Here is a 17,500-nt window from a genome sequence, read left to right as displayed (position 1 = left end):
TTGATATTGTTTATTTTCTTCCTGTTTATAGTTTTACTCCGCCCTTATTAAAGTGTGATAAAGGACATTCTGTGTCTGTGAAGTTCATGAGGGAGAGTTTAACTTGCTGTTAAAGTATACACAGGACGTATTTGGAGAACAGTACACACACATCTCTGAGCTGATACTGTACAGTTCTTCAGCAGAAATGTAGAGAACAAGTTTCACTGCTCAACTACAATGCTGAAACTGTACAGTGTTAATATGAGATATAATATCACGCTTAATGTGAGAACTGCCCCAGTGCACTGACATATTTAACAGCTTTGATTCATATCTGGACACTAGAAGAGCAGTGAAGTATCAAAGTATCTGTATTCACAATAAAAAAGGCAGTGCTGCTCCACATACTTGAGTTTGTCCAGTGTGTAGTTTGGATCCTCCAGTTGTTCAGAGAGCAGCTTGACTCCTGAATCTCCTGGATGATTGTAGCTCAGATCCAGCTCTCTCAGGTGTGAGGGGTTTGAAGTCAGAGCTGAAGACAGAAAACCACAGCCTTCCTCTGTCACCATACAGCCAGACAATCTACAAACACAGCAATAGTCCACATCACACAGTTGGACAATCACACATCTCTTTGTGTTGTGAAGATGCTGACTGCTGTTTCTGCTCATGTCAACAGCAGTGATGAACACACACATCCTGATCAGCTCTCCTTATTGATCACATCAGCAAACACACACACTCACACACTCAACAAGGACTCGACATCATCTGTAGAAGTGTACAGAGCAAAGACATTGTTCATAATACACCACATCAAGCTGTAAAGTCTGCTGTGAGGAGGAAGAAGACACACTTGAGCTCAGAAGATCATCTTAAAGTCATGTATAAAACACAACAGGAAATGAGCTGATTTCATCATTTATATTGTGATTCTGTTGTGGACTAAAACAAAATGAGCTCAGACAAACACAAAGCCGCTCTCTTCATGTGTTCATCACCTGACCCACAGTCACATTCACACTGATGCTCCATTAGGGGACTTTTATTCTGTCAGGAGAGAAACAGCTGATCAATATTCATGACTGCTGACTCTCCTTCACATTCAGCCTTTAGCAGATATTGTTTTAGATGAGCGAGTAATCAGGATTATTTCACACACTTTATCATGAGACTTTTATTTGTTTTCAAGAGACTGAAACTGCACAAATATGAGAGCAGCTCAAACCTTCAGCAGGACACAAAACAGCTTGACTTTAGCGTTTAACTCTGCTGCTTTCACACCTCCAGATCCACTGTTCTGCTCTGAAACAGGATTAACACTGCTATAATGTTTATTTGTGTTCTCGCTGCGCTTCACTTTCACACAAATGTTGAATGTCGACACCCACAGACAGACACAACCTGGTAAAGTTTTCCAACAGTGAACTGAGACTGCAACTATTAGTGAAATCTATATTAAAGCTCTTCAAATATGATTTAGATTTACAGTAATTGTTTTTCATGTTTAAATCTGATTTATTCTTGTGTTTAAAGTGTTTGTCATTCCTCTACTTCAGTGTCTCAGACTCATTCAGAAATGATTATTAAATGCTGGATTAATGCACAAGAGAGTTTGGCGAACACGTTTTACACCATTTCAAATATATATTATATGTGCGGCTGTATAAGTCACATACAGCGCTCAGCATAATGGAGGACAGCCCATTCTGAAAACCAAGACTTTCCTCCATTTCTCAGTCAATATAGGCAGTGTATTCTGCTGCATTCAAACAGAACACATTTATTAAAGAGATTTATTCATGAACATCATATTTTAGTCACCAAACATATTCAGAAATTGAAAGATAATACAATTAAATTCAGGCTAAATATATATATATATATTGCAAAACAATATACTTCAAATTTTCAGCTATTTTTTCCATTGTTTTGCTTCTCTTGATTTTTCCTCTGTTTAATTTTGTATTTAATATTTTTCTATAAGGCATAAATATGAGTGCCCTAGTCTTTACACCGTTATCATGAGTTATTTTGTTAGATGAGCTCCAGATTTGGCTAATCTATTGTATATGCACAGATATAATACTGTAGAGCTTCCTATTAAACTATGAATGTAAAAGAGAGATTAGTGAGGGCTGTACTTATATATGCTGAGCACTGTATATTGTTCACCCAGAGTGTTTACATGGTCACACAGCAGTAACACAACAAGCATTGAGTTTGGGCTAGCTTCTGCAGATGGACATTGCTGTACACTGCCCTTGATGGGTGAGTGGGGGAGTGTCTGTTGTCTCGTAGGTGTGAATTATTCATGAGCATTGTCACTCACACATACAGCTGAGATCACCCAAAACACACTTAACAAAATGTAGATCATTGTAATGTTTTCTCTGAATGAGAGAACAGAATAATTTCACATAATTGTGCAGTAAATATTCTAGTCTACAAGACTGCTTACTCTAAACTCTTGTTCAGGCACATTCAGTCTGTTTTTTTCCTCTAAAACCTACTAACCACACATAATATTTGTTTTCTAAAAAACACCAGCATGTACATCAATATTTCTCACATATTATTGTCGCTCAGTTTGTGCTAAACACTAATAAAACACATGTTGGCCAGTTCTGTGTAATAAGCAGCTGAATCAGCACAGATGTCAGGGCATGTCAAAACATCTCAGGGGTCCCAAAATCACCTCAGACCCCTGGGGGTTAACTACAGGTATAGTATGAGCAGTGTGAAACACAATCAATCAAGCCTTTATTTGTCACTACACTTTCGTATAGCGAAATTGGACCCCCCAGACCATACACAAAACATCACAAACAACTTTTCAGGGGAGACAGATCATAGGAGGTAGCATTTAGAAACGAAGAAAGATACATTTGGACAGTTAGGCTAAAAAACACCCCCTCAGCTTGCCCTTGATTAGGACAAAGTGAGAAAAGGGAGAAAAACAGCCCTATCTTAGCATAAGCACACCGGCAAGACACAACATAGACAGAGGGGATGGGAACAGGGGTAATGGAAAACAGTCCATTGAGTGCGGGCAGCCAACTGGTCCAGCAGCCATTTCCGGCGCAAGTCACAGTCCTGCCCACGCCCCACGTGGGTAAAAGCACACGAAGGCGTTTGGATGGGGATCGGTGGTGAATGTTTATCAGTAGATATGTTTGTGTGTGTGTGTGAGCCTGCATAGTCCAGAGTCCCGCAGGTGTCCTTGACAGGGGCAGGAATTTCAGAGCGTTCGCTTATCTTGCTTATCCCAGGGAGTTGTTTACCTCCAGCCGATGCCGTATGGCAGGAGTAAGAGGAGAGCCGAAAAAAAAGACAGTAAGATACTTCCACTTTAGGTCAATATCTGCCAATTTCACAGATATTTAATGTCCATCACTCGTCTCCTGATCTGGCCAAAATTTGTTGCAGAGCCGCAAGCTTCATCTCGATGGTTTCCAGTTTGCGGTCAAGGACCATAGTCTGATTCGCGACCCTACCCATCAGTGTTTCAATCAAGCCGGCCAGCCTGGTGGGGTTTTGAGCTACACTGACCGCTTTTATCAGTTTCCGATATCCCAGGGCCCCGCATAAGCCCATCGGCAGAAACCCTGTTATCAAAGTTCCGAATAGGTAGATATCTTCAATATCCTCCAGAGACAGAGCAGCGAGACAGAGGACTCTCCACTTCTCCCACCCGTCCATCACATATCCAGCTGCGAGCGTCCCCGCAGGACAGCTGGGTTCCCCGGAGCCCAGCGATCTCGTTGAGAAGATGGTGTCAATTGCATTCAGAGACCAGTTGATCAAATCCATAATTCCTTTTTCGTTTGGAAAGCAGGACAAGGAGAGCCTCAGAGATAGAATAAGACGAGACAAGAGGTGCTAGCAAGGAGAGATATGGGACGGAGCGGGAAGAAGAGCGACCGCCTTCGCCGAGAGCCAAAGAAGAAATTTACTGATAAACCATAATTCCTGTTATCTGGGGTTTAGTATCACCCAGGGTTAACATGTTCAAGCATGAAGAGCTCTAATATGAAACTGTCTGACTGTAGTTATTGTAGAGTGGAGAATCATTTACCTCAGTGTGTCCAGTTTACAGTGTTGACTCTTCAGTCCATCAGAGAGAAGCTTCACTCCTGAATCCTGCAGGTCATTGTTACTCAGGTCCAGCTCTCTCAGCACACAGTTTGAGGATTGTAGAGCTGAAGACAAACTCTCACAGCACTGAACAGTGAGATTACATGTGGCCAATCTGAGAAAGAAGAACACACATTACTAAAAACACACTGTTAATGTGATCTGTCTGATATAACAAAACAAAAAAAAAAAAATCAATCAATCAATCAATCAGGTGTTTAAACTCAGACCTCAGTGTGTCCAGTTTACAGTGTTGACTCTTCAGTCCATCAGAGAGCTTCTTCACTCCTGCATCCGGCAGATGATTAATACTCAGGTCCAGCTCTCTCAGCACACAGTTTGAGGATTGTAGAGCTGAAGACAAACTCTCACAAGAATAAGCAGTGAGTTTACATGTCATCAATCTGAGAAAGAGCACACATTACTAAAAACACAGAGTTAATGTGATCTGTCTGATGTAACAAAACAAAAAAATCAATCAATCAATCAATCAATCAATCAATCAATCAATCAGTCAGATGCTTGAACTCAGACCTCAGTGTGTCCAGTTTACAGTGTTGACTCTTCAGTCCATCAGAGAGCTTCTTCACTCCTGAATCCTGCAGGTCATTGTTACTCAGGTCCAGCTCTCTCAGCACACAGTTTGAGGATTGTAGAGCTGAAGACAAACTCTCACAGCACTGAACAGTGAGATTACAGCCCTGTAGCCTGTGTAGAGGACAAACACAATATGTATGTGTTAATCTGGTGTGTTTGATAGTCTGAAGCACATCTGACTGTAGTGACTGGTTTAACTTCACTAGTTAGTGAGCACATCTGCTGATTTTAGCTTTAAATAGTATTTATGTCTATTGTTACGGCTCAGTATCTGTGCCTGTGTTTGTTTGTATTTTTTTTTTCTCTCTCCCTCCTTCTCTACCTATCATTTTCTTTAGGTCCGCCCAGCTCATCTACCTATTGGCCAAGCTAGATGCCAGTCATCATTACCATTTGCGATGACATCATCATTGTCCAATCACAAGCAGACTTCCCCACTTTAAAAGGAAGCCGGTGCAGACGAAAGCTAGCTTGATTTTTGCTTTTTGCTTGCTCACTGTTGTGTGTTTGCTATGTTGGTTGAATGTGTGTTTTGCTGGATGGCTGGATTATGTGACAGTTTCTTGTGTTATGTGTGTTATAATCATTTGTGCTGAAATCGATCTTTAAAAGTGTTATAATTGTGTTTTCTCTCTGATTACCAGATATACAACATCAAGGGGATTCCAGGAACAGGGTAGATGTCACGTGACCTACATGTTGCTACACGTAGGAGATACCAAGTGTGCCGCAAGCCTACGTTTGAGTGAAGGTTTCGGCTGTTAGATCGCCCCCTGGGGGCTGGCTGCAGTACAAGTCATAAAGCCCGCCTCCTCCGTGTTAATGAAGGAGACTTGAGCCCAAATAAAAAAAAAAATATTACACTTGCAATAAAATGTCCCGAAAAATAGTTCTGGTGGATTAAGGTACTGGTTATTGTGCTAAAATAGGTGCAGATCTTCATTTTTGTAAACAGTTTGTTTTTAGCAGTAATTTAATGCTGGGCGTGTCATCGTGATTGACAGCGGTGATTGACAGTTTCTCAAAGCGCGGCGTCTGAGCTTCGGCAGGAGACTGAAGTAGACTGAAATGTTATTATTCGATTTCTGTGTTATTTTACCATGACAAAATGAGTTCAGCAGTAAACTATAGTTTCTGACATACATGATCCTGGGTGAACACTGTTTATTCGCTAAGTTCAGGGCTTTTTTCGGGCTTTATTAGTTTGCTGATACACGCCTAGCCACCCAGATAGCAAAACACAGTTCCGGCTAGATTCTCGCCTGCCGGAGACTTATCTCTTAGAGCTCAGACTGACTAATGTTACCTCTGCTGGACCTACTCCGGATGCCTGGAGTCACTACCCAATTCCAGCCCGAGTCAATCGAGCCAGATGCGGCGGCCGAGCGAGCCGGCGCTGCCGCATGCGAGCCGGAATCAGCCCGCGACGCCGCGAGTAAGTTATGCGCTGCGGCCCGGAGCTGGCGCGATTGAATATATAAACCCCTCATATTTGTTAACGTTATTACATCCATTTGTGTTGATATGACAGCAAACGCATGCTGAGAAGTTCGGGGGGCGTAGTTGATTTTACATAAAGCGTTTGATTGGAAGCTCGACTCTGCTCATTTTCGCGGCTCCTCCTCTGGCTCCATCAGACAATCCTTCTGCGCATGTCTGGCTCCAATTTCAGCAGTCTTTTGCGACAGTTTGTGCCCGTCAAGCAGGCGTTTTGCCCTCAAGGCGTTCAATGGGAAAAAGGGCTGTCGCGTCGTCCATATTTTATACAGTCATTGGGAGATACCAATGTATTATACACTCTAGTTTAGAAGTGTGCGCCACTAATTGTAAGTTTTGTTTATGTTTGTGTTTAGAAGTGTAGTTTAGATAGGGTGTGAAAACTTTTCTTTCTCTTTCTTTTAATAGATAGTATAGAGATTGTGGGTTCTAGTTAGAGTTGTTTTTTGTTATATTATTTTCTTTTCTTTGGCGCCACTTTTGTTCCTCCTCCCCTTTATTACAATAATTTATTTATTCTTGTTTTCTTTATTTTGTATATACTTTGTTCATCATTTTTCCACTTTGTAAAATAAACACTTATTTTGGCATAATTTGGTTGTTTGTCTGCTCCATTGCCGCCACCATTCATAAAGAGTAATAAGTTTTAAATGTTGCTTTAACCCTAGCGTTTCCATCTTAAAATTACCGTAACACTATAAAACACAAATGGCTTCCTTCAGATGTTCCAAAAGCCCAATTCTTTATGTAACACCTAACACTGCAAAACAGGAATTTTTAAAATTGTTTTATTTATTATTATTTAACAAACAAACTAATGACAATAATCTTTTGTAGCATCTTTAAAGTTGCATCTCAAAGCACTTTTCAGACTAAAGTGAAACATGCATATGTGACAGAAATATAGAAGATATATAAATATATTCATTGTTGTTTGCTGTTTGTCTGTTTTTGTTTCTAAAGATTCCTCCATGTCAGTGATCAGGACTGTCTGCTCTGTAATCTTGCCTGCAGCTCCTCAGCCTTATCCAGCCATGTCCACCATTTCAGTTGTCTCTAGTACAGCAGTTTCAATCTTCTCCAGTACATCAGACACAGTTTCTAGCGCTAACGGTATGTTGTAGCGAGGACATAAACAAGGATGTAAACAATGGGAAATGCTGTTTGGCACCGCTAACAATTCTGTGCAAATTCAGTGCAAAAAATGCAGTGTCTCTCTATGCGGACGCTTTCCCTGCATTCCACATCTCAGATAACTAACACTCTAAAGATATGAGAATGTTTCATATGACTCACACACGCTTATTCTGAATATATGTGAAAGACTCTTGTCAGATGATATTTTAGAGAGCAGGCGTGAGCTTCAGCTGTGTCCTCTGTGTCATTTTCTGTCTGATTCAGACTCACACTGATACGGCTAACAGCTACTCTGACTGAAAGGATTTACACAGCGCAAAAGTGCGTGCTTGTAGAGCCGTGACACTTTTCCTGGTGACGTGAAGCTGATCTGCAAATCACAGCACAATACATTAGCTGACCAATCAAAGTCTCTTGAGGACGGGCCTTTCAGAGGAACTAGGACATATGACATTTGTCTTCATGTTAGCTGAGTAGCTGTATGTAGTCAAAGTCCGATATATGAAAAATAAGCTGATTTTCTACAAGTGAAGCATGAGCACACATCGCATTGCATCTTATCAACACAACCAAGCCTTAAAAACACACTCTAGACCCCCCCCCCCCCCCTTTAAGGACATCCAGGCAGTCTAGAGGTGTTTGAAACCTCCAGAAAGGTGGGCTCGCATCATCATAGAGGGTTTCACCAGCTCCAGTATAGATCTGTGCTCCTGTTGTTTATCCTGATCAACTCAACTTATTTCTAGAGCACTTTCAACCAACCACAATGGCTACTAAAGTGCTGTACATAAAACACAGAATACAAGCAAACATACAAGAATCCAAATACATCAACTCACAACACACGAGTAAAAGCTGAAGAAAATAAGTGTTTCAGTGACCTCTGAAAACACTCAAGAGTTGGAGAAGTTCTTAAGTAGAGTGGAAGAAATGGCCCAAAGTCTTGAAGCTGTTACTGAAAAAGCTCGATCACCTCCACACATATCAAGCGTGAACTTGCAAATAGAGTCGATCCTTAGTGTGAAGAGATCTCACGGGTTGGTGTATATTAATTAGCTCAGAAATATACTCAGAGGCCATGGAGGGATTTATAAACATACAGCAGTACTTTGTACTGAATTCTAAACTGGATCGACAGCCAGTGTAGAGAAACCAGTACAGGTGTAATGTGCTCTCCTTTTCTGTGCCTGTTAAACGCCTGGCAGCTGAGTTCTCCAATCTCTCATATCAGCCAAACAATTTAACAAAGCCTGAAGGAGGATTGATTTGAGAGTCAACAGCATATAGATGGTAATTTATGCCATGCTTTTCAAAAAAATTCCCAATGGAAATAAGGAAAGGGAAAACAAAACTGGACCCAATATCGAGCCCTGCAGTACCCCACACATTAATTGAATGACAGAAGAACAAGAGTTGCCCAAACTGACTGATGTAGTTCTATACTTCAGATATGAAGAGAACCAGTCCAAGGCTAGACCCTGGATATTTGTGTGTTTTCTAAGATGATTAATGAGGATGTCATGATCCACTGTATCAAAAGCAGCAGAGAGATCCAATAATAGAAGAAGAACAGGGCTACCTGAACCAACCTCCAGCAAGACATCATTTGAAACCCACAATAGAGCGGACTCTGTGCTATGACCAGCTCTAAACTGACTGATATTTATCAAAAACGTTATTATTAAACATGAAATCATTCAGCTGTACAGAAACAATATTCTCTAATACCTTTGAGATAAAAGCCCTGATCCACGGGATCTGCTCTGGTCTACTGTCCAGTAGTCGCTGCCTTGACTTTGTCCTCCTCTCGGTCCACCTGCCTGTCAGTTTCCCCCTCACCATCTGTCCTGTACTCTGTCATGTTTTCATTAACCTGCCTCTCACCATCACCCGTGTCCACTGTAACACCTCCAGCTGCTGAACTCACTCTTGTCTTGTGTTTTCCTCTGAGGATCATCTGGAATCTTCTCCTAGAAGGGAGCTGTGTCACGGTCGTGGTTGTCCTGTCCTTGTACTGTTGTGTTGTCCTTGTGTTCTCTGTGTTCACCCCAGTTTTCCCCATGTTACCCCTGTTACTTGCCCAGTTACTCTTCACCCCCTTGTTAACTCACTAGTCTCTGTGATTAAGCTCCTCTGTTTCAGTCATTATGTGTTGATCATAGTTTGCTGTATGTGTGTGTGTTTCTCTTGCTTGTGTTTTCTGCTCTTCAGCTCTGGCGTTTTCTTTGTGTATGGATAAAATTTAACATTAGAACTGAACCAAGATCCACCTCTTGCATTTGTTCTGCCTGCCTGCATGATTAGAAGAAGATATAATAAACAAGAGGGTTGCATGGCGGTTCATTGGTAAGCACTTTCGCCTAACAACAAGAAGGTCGCTGGTTTGAGTCCCAGCTCCAGTTTCCCCCACAGTGTGAAGACATTTGGTATAGGTGAACTGAGTTAACAAAACTGACCATAGTGTATGAGTGTGTGTCTGTGTCATTGTTACCTGATAATTATCAGCATAGATATGAGTCAAAATAGACAGAATGGAGAAAACATCAGTGTGATCATTCCACTGCAGTCCAGAAAGGACTTTAAAGGTGCTGTATCATTTTATAACTGACTTGTGTGCAATTTAGACGATAACAGCCATATCACACTGCAGCCCAAGACAGGTTACTCCCTGAAGCTAAGCAGGGCTGAGCCTGGCCAGTACCTGGCTGTGAGACCGCATGGGAAAACGAGGTTGCTGTTGAAAGTGGTGTTAGTTAGGCCAGCAGGGGGCGCACATCCTGTGGTCTGCATGAGTCCTAATGCCCTAGTGAAAGTGAAGGAGACACTACACTGTCAGTGGGCGCCATCTTTCGGATGAGACATTAAACCGTGGTCCTGACTCTGTGTGGTCTTTAAAAATCCCATGGCACTTTTCGTAAAGAGCAGGGGTGTAACCCCAGTGTCCTGGCCAAAGTCCCTCAATCGGCCCTTACGATCATGGCCTCCCAATCATCCCCATCTCTTTTTTATGACAGCTAAAGACCATTAGCTATTGACCTACATGGTAGGAAAAACAACTGGTGTGTAAGTCAATGGTTACAGGTTTCAGTTTTCTTCAAATTATCTTCTTTTATGTTCAACAGGAGAAAACAAAGTTTTAGAAAGGTTTATAACCATAAAGAGTGAGTAAGAATTAGTAAATTCACTTTTTGGGTAAACTATCACTTAAACAACAACTGCCAATACCTGAATCTGAATGTTATTTAAAAAGCACTAAAACATTACATAATGAACAATTATTAATGTATTTTGCAGTTTAGTTGATATCAATATTGTTCATGTTTATTAACATGATGTCATGTCATTTCTTATTTTCATCCGCTTATCCATGGCCGGGTCGCAGGGGCAGCAGTCTTAGGAGAGAACCCCAGACTTCCCTCTCCCCAAACACTTGCACCAGCTCCTCCGGGTGGATCCTGAGGCGTTTCCAGGCCAGACATAGTCCCTCCAGTGTGTCCTGGGTCTTCGCTGAAGCCTCCTCCCGGTGGGACAGATGCCCGAGCCAACTCAGCTGACTTCTGCTGTTCAGTGTTTGAACTCTCAGCAGTGAAAAGTAAACCACACTGAACTGAACTAAACTGAACTACAACACAAAACTGAACTGACACTGCTTCAATTTACTATGATCTTCTATGTGAAGCTGCTTTGACGTAATCTACATTATTAAAGTGCTATAGAAATAAAGATGAATTGAATTGTCGATGTGGAGGTGCAGTGGCTCTACTCTGAGCTCCTCCCATATGGCAGAGCTCCAGACCCTGTCTATAAGGGTGCGCCCTGCAACCCTGCGAAGCAAACTCATTTTGGCTGTTTGTATCTAAAATCTTGTCCTTTCGGTCATTAAATAATACAGTATATTATGTTAATGGTCATGACCTAAAGCTCATGACCATTAACATTATATACTGTATTATTTAAATTCAGGAAATGTCTACTTCTTAGATGAAAAAAAAGAAGGACGTTGACTTACAGAGCTCTTTTGGAGGTTTTGATGACTGCTGATAGTCTGATGAGACACTCGTCTGATCTCTGGAATTTCTGAAGCTCAAACTCCTCCAGCTCCTCCTCTGAGGTCAACAACACAAAGACCAGAGCAGACCACTGGGCAGGTGAAAGGCGAGCAGATGACAGACTTCCACTACTGAGGTGAGACTGAATCTCTTTCAGCAGAGTTTGGTCGTTCAGTTCATTCAGACAGTAGAACAGATTGATGGATCTCTCTGGAGACAGATTCCCTTCAAGTTTCTGCTTGATGTAGGCAATTATTTCCTCTTTGCTCTGGTCTCTGTCATCCTGCTGTGTCAACAGGCCTCGTAAGAGTTGTCGACTGGACTGGAGTGACAGACCGAGAAGGAAGCGAAGGTAAAGGTCCAGATGTCCATTCTCACTTTCCAGAGCCTTGTCCACTGCAGTCTTCAGGAAATCAATCATGCCTTTATTTCTGCTTTTCTGTCTAAAAATAAACCCACTCTTCCTCTTGCTGTGCAGATGTTGATAAAGGGCTGCAATGAACTCCTGAATGCTCAAGTGAAGAAAGCAGTACATGGTACCAAGAATGATTCCCGTCTCCTCCTTAAAGATCTGGGTACACATGCCTGAGTACACCGATGCCTTATAGACGTCAATGCCACAGTCTTTCAGATCGCTCTCATAGAAGATCACATTGTTTCTGTCCAGCTGCTGGAAGGCCAGTTTCCCCAGTGAAAGGATGAGGTCTGGATCCCAGGAGACATCTGCTGTGTTTTCTCCATCATACTTTCTTCTGCTCTGCTGGATCTGAAAGCGGAGAAAGTGTGTGTACATCTGTGTCAGAGTCTTGGGAGATTCCTGCAGTGTTTCAGCATGAGCCCTGTGTTTCAGTTTCAGTATGTTCTGGAGAACAGTGGCTGAAATCCAGCAGAAGACTGGGATGTGGCACATAATAAAGAGACTCTTTGACTGTTTAATGTGATCAATGATTTCTCTGGCCTGATTCTGATCTGTGAGTCTCTTTCTGAAGTACTCCTCCTTTTGGGCATCATTGAATCCTCGTATCTCTGTCAGCCGGTCGATACAGTCAGCAGGAATCTTACTGGCAGCTGCTGGTCTGCTGGTGATCCAGATGAGAGCAGAAGGAAGCAGATTTCCCTTGATGAGGTTCGTCAGGAGAACATCCAGAGAGACTGCTGAAGATACATCACCACACGTCTCATTACCAGCAAAGTTCAGAGGAAGACGACATTCATCCAATCCATCAAGGATGAACAGGACTTTGAATCGTGTGCTTCTTGTAAGGTTCAGTCCTTTAGTCTCTGGGAAAAACTGAGTTATGAGGTCTTTTAAACTTTGTCTTTCTTTCTCCTTTAAGTTCATCTCTCTGAATGGAAGAGGAAATATGAAGCTGATGTCTTGATTTTCTTTCCCTTCAGCCCAATCCAGAACAAACTTTTGCACAGAGACTGATTTCCCGATGCCAGCAACTCCTTTTGTCAGGACAGTTCTGATTTGCTCGTCTTGTTCAGCTGCTTCAAACAAATGTTTGCATTCAACCTGTATCTCTAGTGACTGATGACGTCTGGAAGCAGCTTCAATCTGTCTGATCTCATGTTCAGTGTTGACCTGTTCACTCGCACCCTGAGTGATATAGAGATCTGTGTAGATCTTATTCAGAAGTGTGGAGTCTCCTTGCTGAGCAATTCCTTCAAACACACTTTGATATTTCTTCTTCAGGCTACATTTAAGCTGATTAATGAAGAACAGCTCACCTAAAAACAGGTGCAAGGAAACAGAGAGATTTAGTCTTGACTTTTCCAGCTATATTAGTAAGTGTCAGTCTGACAGATATCCATGAGTCTCTTACCCTGGAGAGTATCAGCAGCTTGATCTTGCTTCATCTCTCTCAGGAAGAAGAGTGTGAGATCAAGAGCTGCTTCTGTGATAATGCTTCTGTCCTCATTAAACTCTTTTACAAACTCTTGTCTGTTTTTGTCTTGTAAGATTTTCCTAAAGTTTTCCAGTTGATTCTTCAGAAATCTGATCATTTTGCTCTCAAGATTCTATGATTGAAGAAAAGAGAAGATCAATATTTAAATAAAACATTCATTAACATACAGTTGTGCTTCCACAAACTACTCAATAAAGAAAAAAAGACATTATAATATGAGTCTGTTGAACGCTTGATTCTGATAAACTTTGTAAGGTGTTGTTATTTTCAGATAAACACACAGCTAAAGCAGATTTGGCAGGTTTTGAGCACATGACAGTTTCATATCTCTACACTGAATGATTCCAGTAACTTCACAGTCAAACATCACATCAAAACACACAGAAAGCTTTGGATTTGTAAGAAACTAGTTTCACACACAGGAGAAGTTTGAGGACAAAAACCTGACAAATGTCTGGAACACAACATGGTGACTTTAGCTGTGGGAACATCAGCATCCCCGCAAACAGATTTCAATTATTACATTTATATTTAAAAGAAGTCTAATAGATGTTTACCAACAGCCCAAAACTAGACTAGTCATCAGATATGCAGCAGTGTGAATCTGTCTGATCTGTGTGTTTGATGACTAGTCTAGTTCTGGACTATAGTTAGATGTTTAGTAGATTTTTAGGTGTATCAGCTTAAATTGACCCTTTTTTTGGTCTGGCTATCATTGTTCAGACATCTATTAAAAACTGCAGAATAATTGACTGTGGTCTGTTGAATTATTAGAAAATAATACATAATAAATGTCTTTTCAAGTAAATATTTTCTGTGTTATATTTACAGTTTAAATATGAATCAAAAGTAGTTTTTCCTACCTGGAAGATCCACTGGAGATTGTCTGAATAAGAAACTAAATCTGCCACTAGGTGTCTGTAAATGAGTCAAAGTCATTGAGTCATTTGATTCATTCACACTACTGATTCATTCAGAAGTGATTCCTTTACTGGATTGTTGGTTCACAATAATATGCCTGAAACAATCCATGTGTGATCAATAATTTAAAACACAAAATACCTTCGGGCAGATGATGGTGTTTTCTCTCCGAGGTCTGGTGGAGGACCCATTGACCAGTCACTCTTCAGAGACACAGAGCTGGACACACATGATCCTGATCTCACACTGAACACACAAACACACCAGAGGAATAAACTGCAGGACAAACTTCAGTCTCCTTTAAAGGTGTATTAAAACTGACAAAAGAGAAAATTATTGGGAAAAAAAACACATTTCACTCCATTACACTGCACAAAACTAGCACAAAGTAACTCTTAGCTCAAGGTCAGGCTGATCAGGTCTGTTAAACAGATTAGACTTACAGTGCGTACAGAAAGTATTCAGACCCACTCTTTGTTCTGTTGTGGTCATTTGCTAAAATAATTTAAGTTCATTGTTTCCTCATTAATGTCCACACAGCAGCCCATACTGACAGAACAACACTGAACTGTAGACGTTTTTGCAGATTTATTAATAAAGAAAAGCTGAAATATCACATAGTTCAGACTCTTTGCTGTGAACTCAGCTGCTGTCCATTTCTTCTGATCCTCCTTGAGATGGTTCTTCACCTTCAGTTGAGTCCAGCTGTGTTTGATTACACTGATTGGACTTGATTAAAGCCACACACCTGTCTATATAAGAGCTTACAGCTCACAATGCATCTCAGAGCCAACGACAATCATGAGGTCAGAGGAACTGCCTGAACAGCTCAGAGACTGAATTGTGGCAAGACACAGATCTGGCCAAGGTTACAGAAACATTTCTGCTGCACTGAAGGTTCCTCAGAGCACAGTGGCCTCCATAATCCTTTAATAGAAGATGTGTGGGACGACCAAACATTTTCCAGAACTGGCTAAACTGAGCTGTCAATAGATCTGTCAAATGCTCTGATCCACTGATTTACAACAAAATAAATGTAAAGGTATTGAAGCTTCATGAAGCAGCGCTCCAACATCAGCCATCAGCTCTGTTTACTGGAGTACTCTTGTGGATTAGCGGTGTGTTACTCGTTCATGTACACTCAGAGCGTGTTTCGCTGGTGTGTGTTTTAATCTTCTGTGTTTATTGTTCGCTGTCTGGATATTGGATTACTCTTTGTGGATTACCCTTGATTATGATTGATTGCTTGTTTTGTCCCCTTGCCTGTCTAAAAGATACTCTGAATAAGAAACTAAAACCATCACTAGCTGTCTGTAAATGTCTAAATTTACCAAAAGTCATTGAGTCATTTGATTCATCCAAACAACTGATTCATTTACTAATGACTCTATTTTCTGGATTGTTGGTTCACAATAACTTGTTCAATACAGTCCAAGTGTGATCAATAATGTAAAACACTAAATACCTTTTGACTGATGATGGTGTTTTCTCTCTGAGGTCTGGAGGATGACCCTCTTTAGACCGGTCACTCTTCAGAGACACAGAGCTGGACACACATGATCCTGATCTCACACTGAACACACAAACACACCAGAGGAATAAACTGCAGGACAAACTTCAGTCTCCTTTACAAGAGTTTATCAGACAAATATGAGTTTGTTCAGTTTAATTCAGCACAGACTAATAGTTGACTGAAGATCTGTCTGTTGTCATGTTGAAATAATGGTGTAAAAACAGAGTCAATACCTGTGTTTCTCTGAGAGAGAGTCCTTTACTCGCTCCTCTGCCATACTGCAGCTAAAACACCAATGCAGACATTAGCAGAGCTTTCAGGAAACTATCATACACACACACACACACACATATATATATATATATATATAGTCCTTAACATGAATGCAGTTGGTTTAACCCTGATCTGACATCTCAGCTGTTTCACATTTGATTTAAGGTAAATGCATGTTATATAGAGTTTATCAAGAGAAGTTCAGGTTCACCCAATTGTTGATTTAGTGAGTATTAAAATGTCTCTCTACTAAAGAGGCTCTTTGGTTAATGAGTTACTCTGACGGTCAAAGGTTAAATGCAGTGTTGTTTAAGGATCGTCAGCTTGTTGTTTTTCAGCTTTTCTTCCTGTTCAACTGAAGGTCTGCTTTAACTTTACTTTTGATTTGGTGACTCTGAATGTTTAGAGTTATATTTAATGCTGAATTATTGGACACTATTGAGTCAGTCTGATATAGAAGAGCACAAACACTTTAAAGGGATTAAAAATAAAGCTTTTAGACACAGTGTTTAAATGAGCGTGTTTGACTCAGTGTTTAATCTGTGTTTGAGGATTTGATCTTCAGGATCAGACATTTAAATCACACTCACACATATAAACCCTTCATCATCTCCACAAATCAGCGTAATGTAGAAGTGTTAAACTCACATGCAGAAGTACTGACGCTCTTGTGCAGCAGGAACACAATCTGAGCTCTTTCACTCTTTCACTTCACTAAAACACACCTGTGTGATCTACAGGTATATCCTGAAATATTACTGGCTCCACAGAGTGACACTGACATGAATATTCATGAGACTCTCCTGACTGTGGGCGTGTCCTGAAGACGAGTGTGTTGAAGGTAGATTTAGAGAAGGTGTTAACGATGAAATCTGAGAGGTCTCTGAAGAATATTTACAGCAATGTTGAACCAATAAAATAAGATCAGAGATTTATATATAAATGAGTACACCTCATACAGATCTCTCTGCTATATTATGATTATTTTCTGTAAGATACTGTTTAATAATATTTAATAAGTGTGTTTATACAATATATTAGTCAGTACTAAAGGCAAAACTGAACTAATGAACAAAATAACTGAAGATCACAGTGAAGAGAAACAGCACACACAAATGAATAATGTTTAACCAGAGGACAAATCAAGAAAACCATTAAACAGCATTACATTCAGTTCAAATGTTGTAGTTTGTCTTTTATTTATTGTTTGCAGCACATAATTTGAATGTACATGTGTTATCTCTCTATTTCTGAAGGGGTTTTTAGACTCTTATTTTAATCAATACATCTGTTTATTGATACTCGCTTTTAGAAATCCATTATATATATATATATATATATATATATATATATATATATATATATATATATATATATATATATATATATATAAAAGCTTTTCTAAATTCTCCTAAGACAAGAACAGGACAGCTTTAATGAAAGGTTTTGATTATATAATGATCACTCATTTACATTACAGA

At 40.4% G+C, this 17,500-nt stretch overlaps 1 protein-coding gene across 5 annotated transcripts in view; it reads right to left on the bottom strand.

Annotated features, from left to right (window-relative positions):
* Positions 1 to 17,500, bottom strand: part of LOC137491382 (NACHT, LRR and PYD domains-containing protein 3) — a 24,603-nt gene that overhangs the window by 3,376 nt on the left and 3,727 nt on the right. Inside the window, exons 1-11 of one of the 5 annotated variants that reach the window (XM_073948193.1) lie at positions 16,636 to 16,779; positions 15,980 to 16,070; positions 15,699 to 15,806; positions 14,375 to 14,479; positions 14,176 to 14,230; positions 13,229 to 13,424; positions 11,360 to 13,133; positions 4,654 to 4,827; positions 4,350 to 4,523; positions 4,061 to 4,234; positions 391 to 564 (exon numbers count right to left, since the gene is read on the bottom strand). In XM_073948193.1, coding sequence (XP_073804294.1) covers positions 391 to 564; positions 4,061 to 4,234; positions 4,350 to 4,523; positions 4,654 to 4,827; positions 11,360 to 13,133; positions 13,229 to 13,424; positions 14,176 to 14,230; positions 14,375 to 14,479; positions 15,699 to 15,806; positions 15,980 to 16,023 — 2,978 coding nt within the window. In that variant the 5' untranslated portion in view covers positions 16,024 to 16,070; positions 16,636 to 16,779. Of the gene's footprint in view, positions 1 to 390; positions 565 to 4,060; positions 4,235 to 4,349; positions 4,524 to 4,653; positions 4,828 to 11,359; positions 13,134 to 13,228; positions 13,425 to 14,175; positions 14,231 to 14,374; positions 14,480 to 15,698; positions 15,807 to 15,979; positions 16,071 to 16,635; positions 16,780 to 17,500 lie in introns of those variants that run through there. The other 4 variants (XM_073948194.1, XM_073948192.1, XM_073948195.1 and 1 more) reach the window with 4 other exon arrangements.

Source organism: Danio rerio, chromosome 4 (assembly GCF_049306965.1).
Source record: "Danio rerio strain Tuebingen ecotype United States chromosome 4, GRCz12tu, whole genome shotgun sequence".
Classification (NCBI taxonomy): Eukaryota; Metazoa; Chordata; class Actinopteri; order Cypriniformes; family Danionidae; genus Danio; species Danio rerio.
Note: the sequence above shows the minus strand (reverse complement) of the source record. Positions and strands in the feature narration are given on the sequence as shown.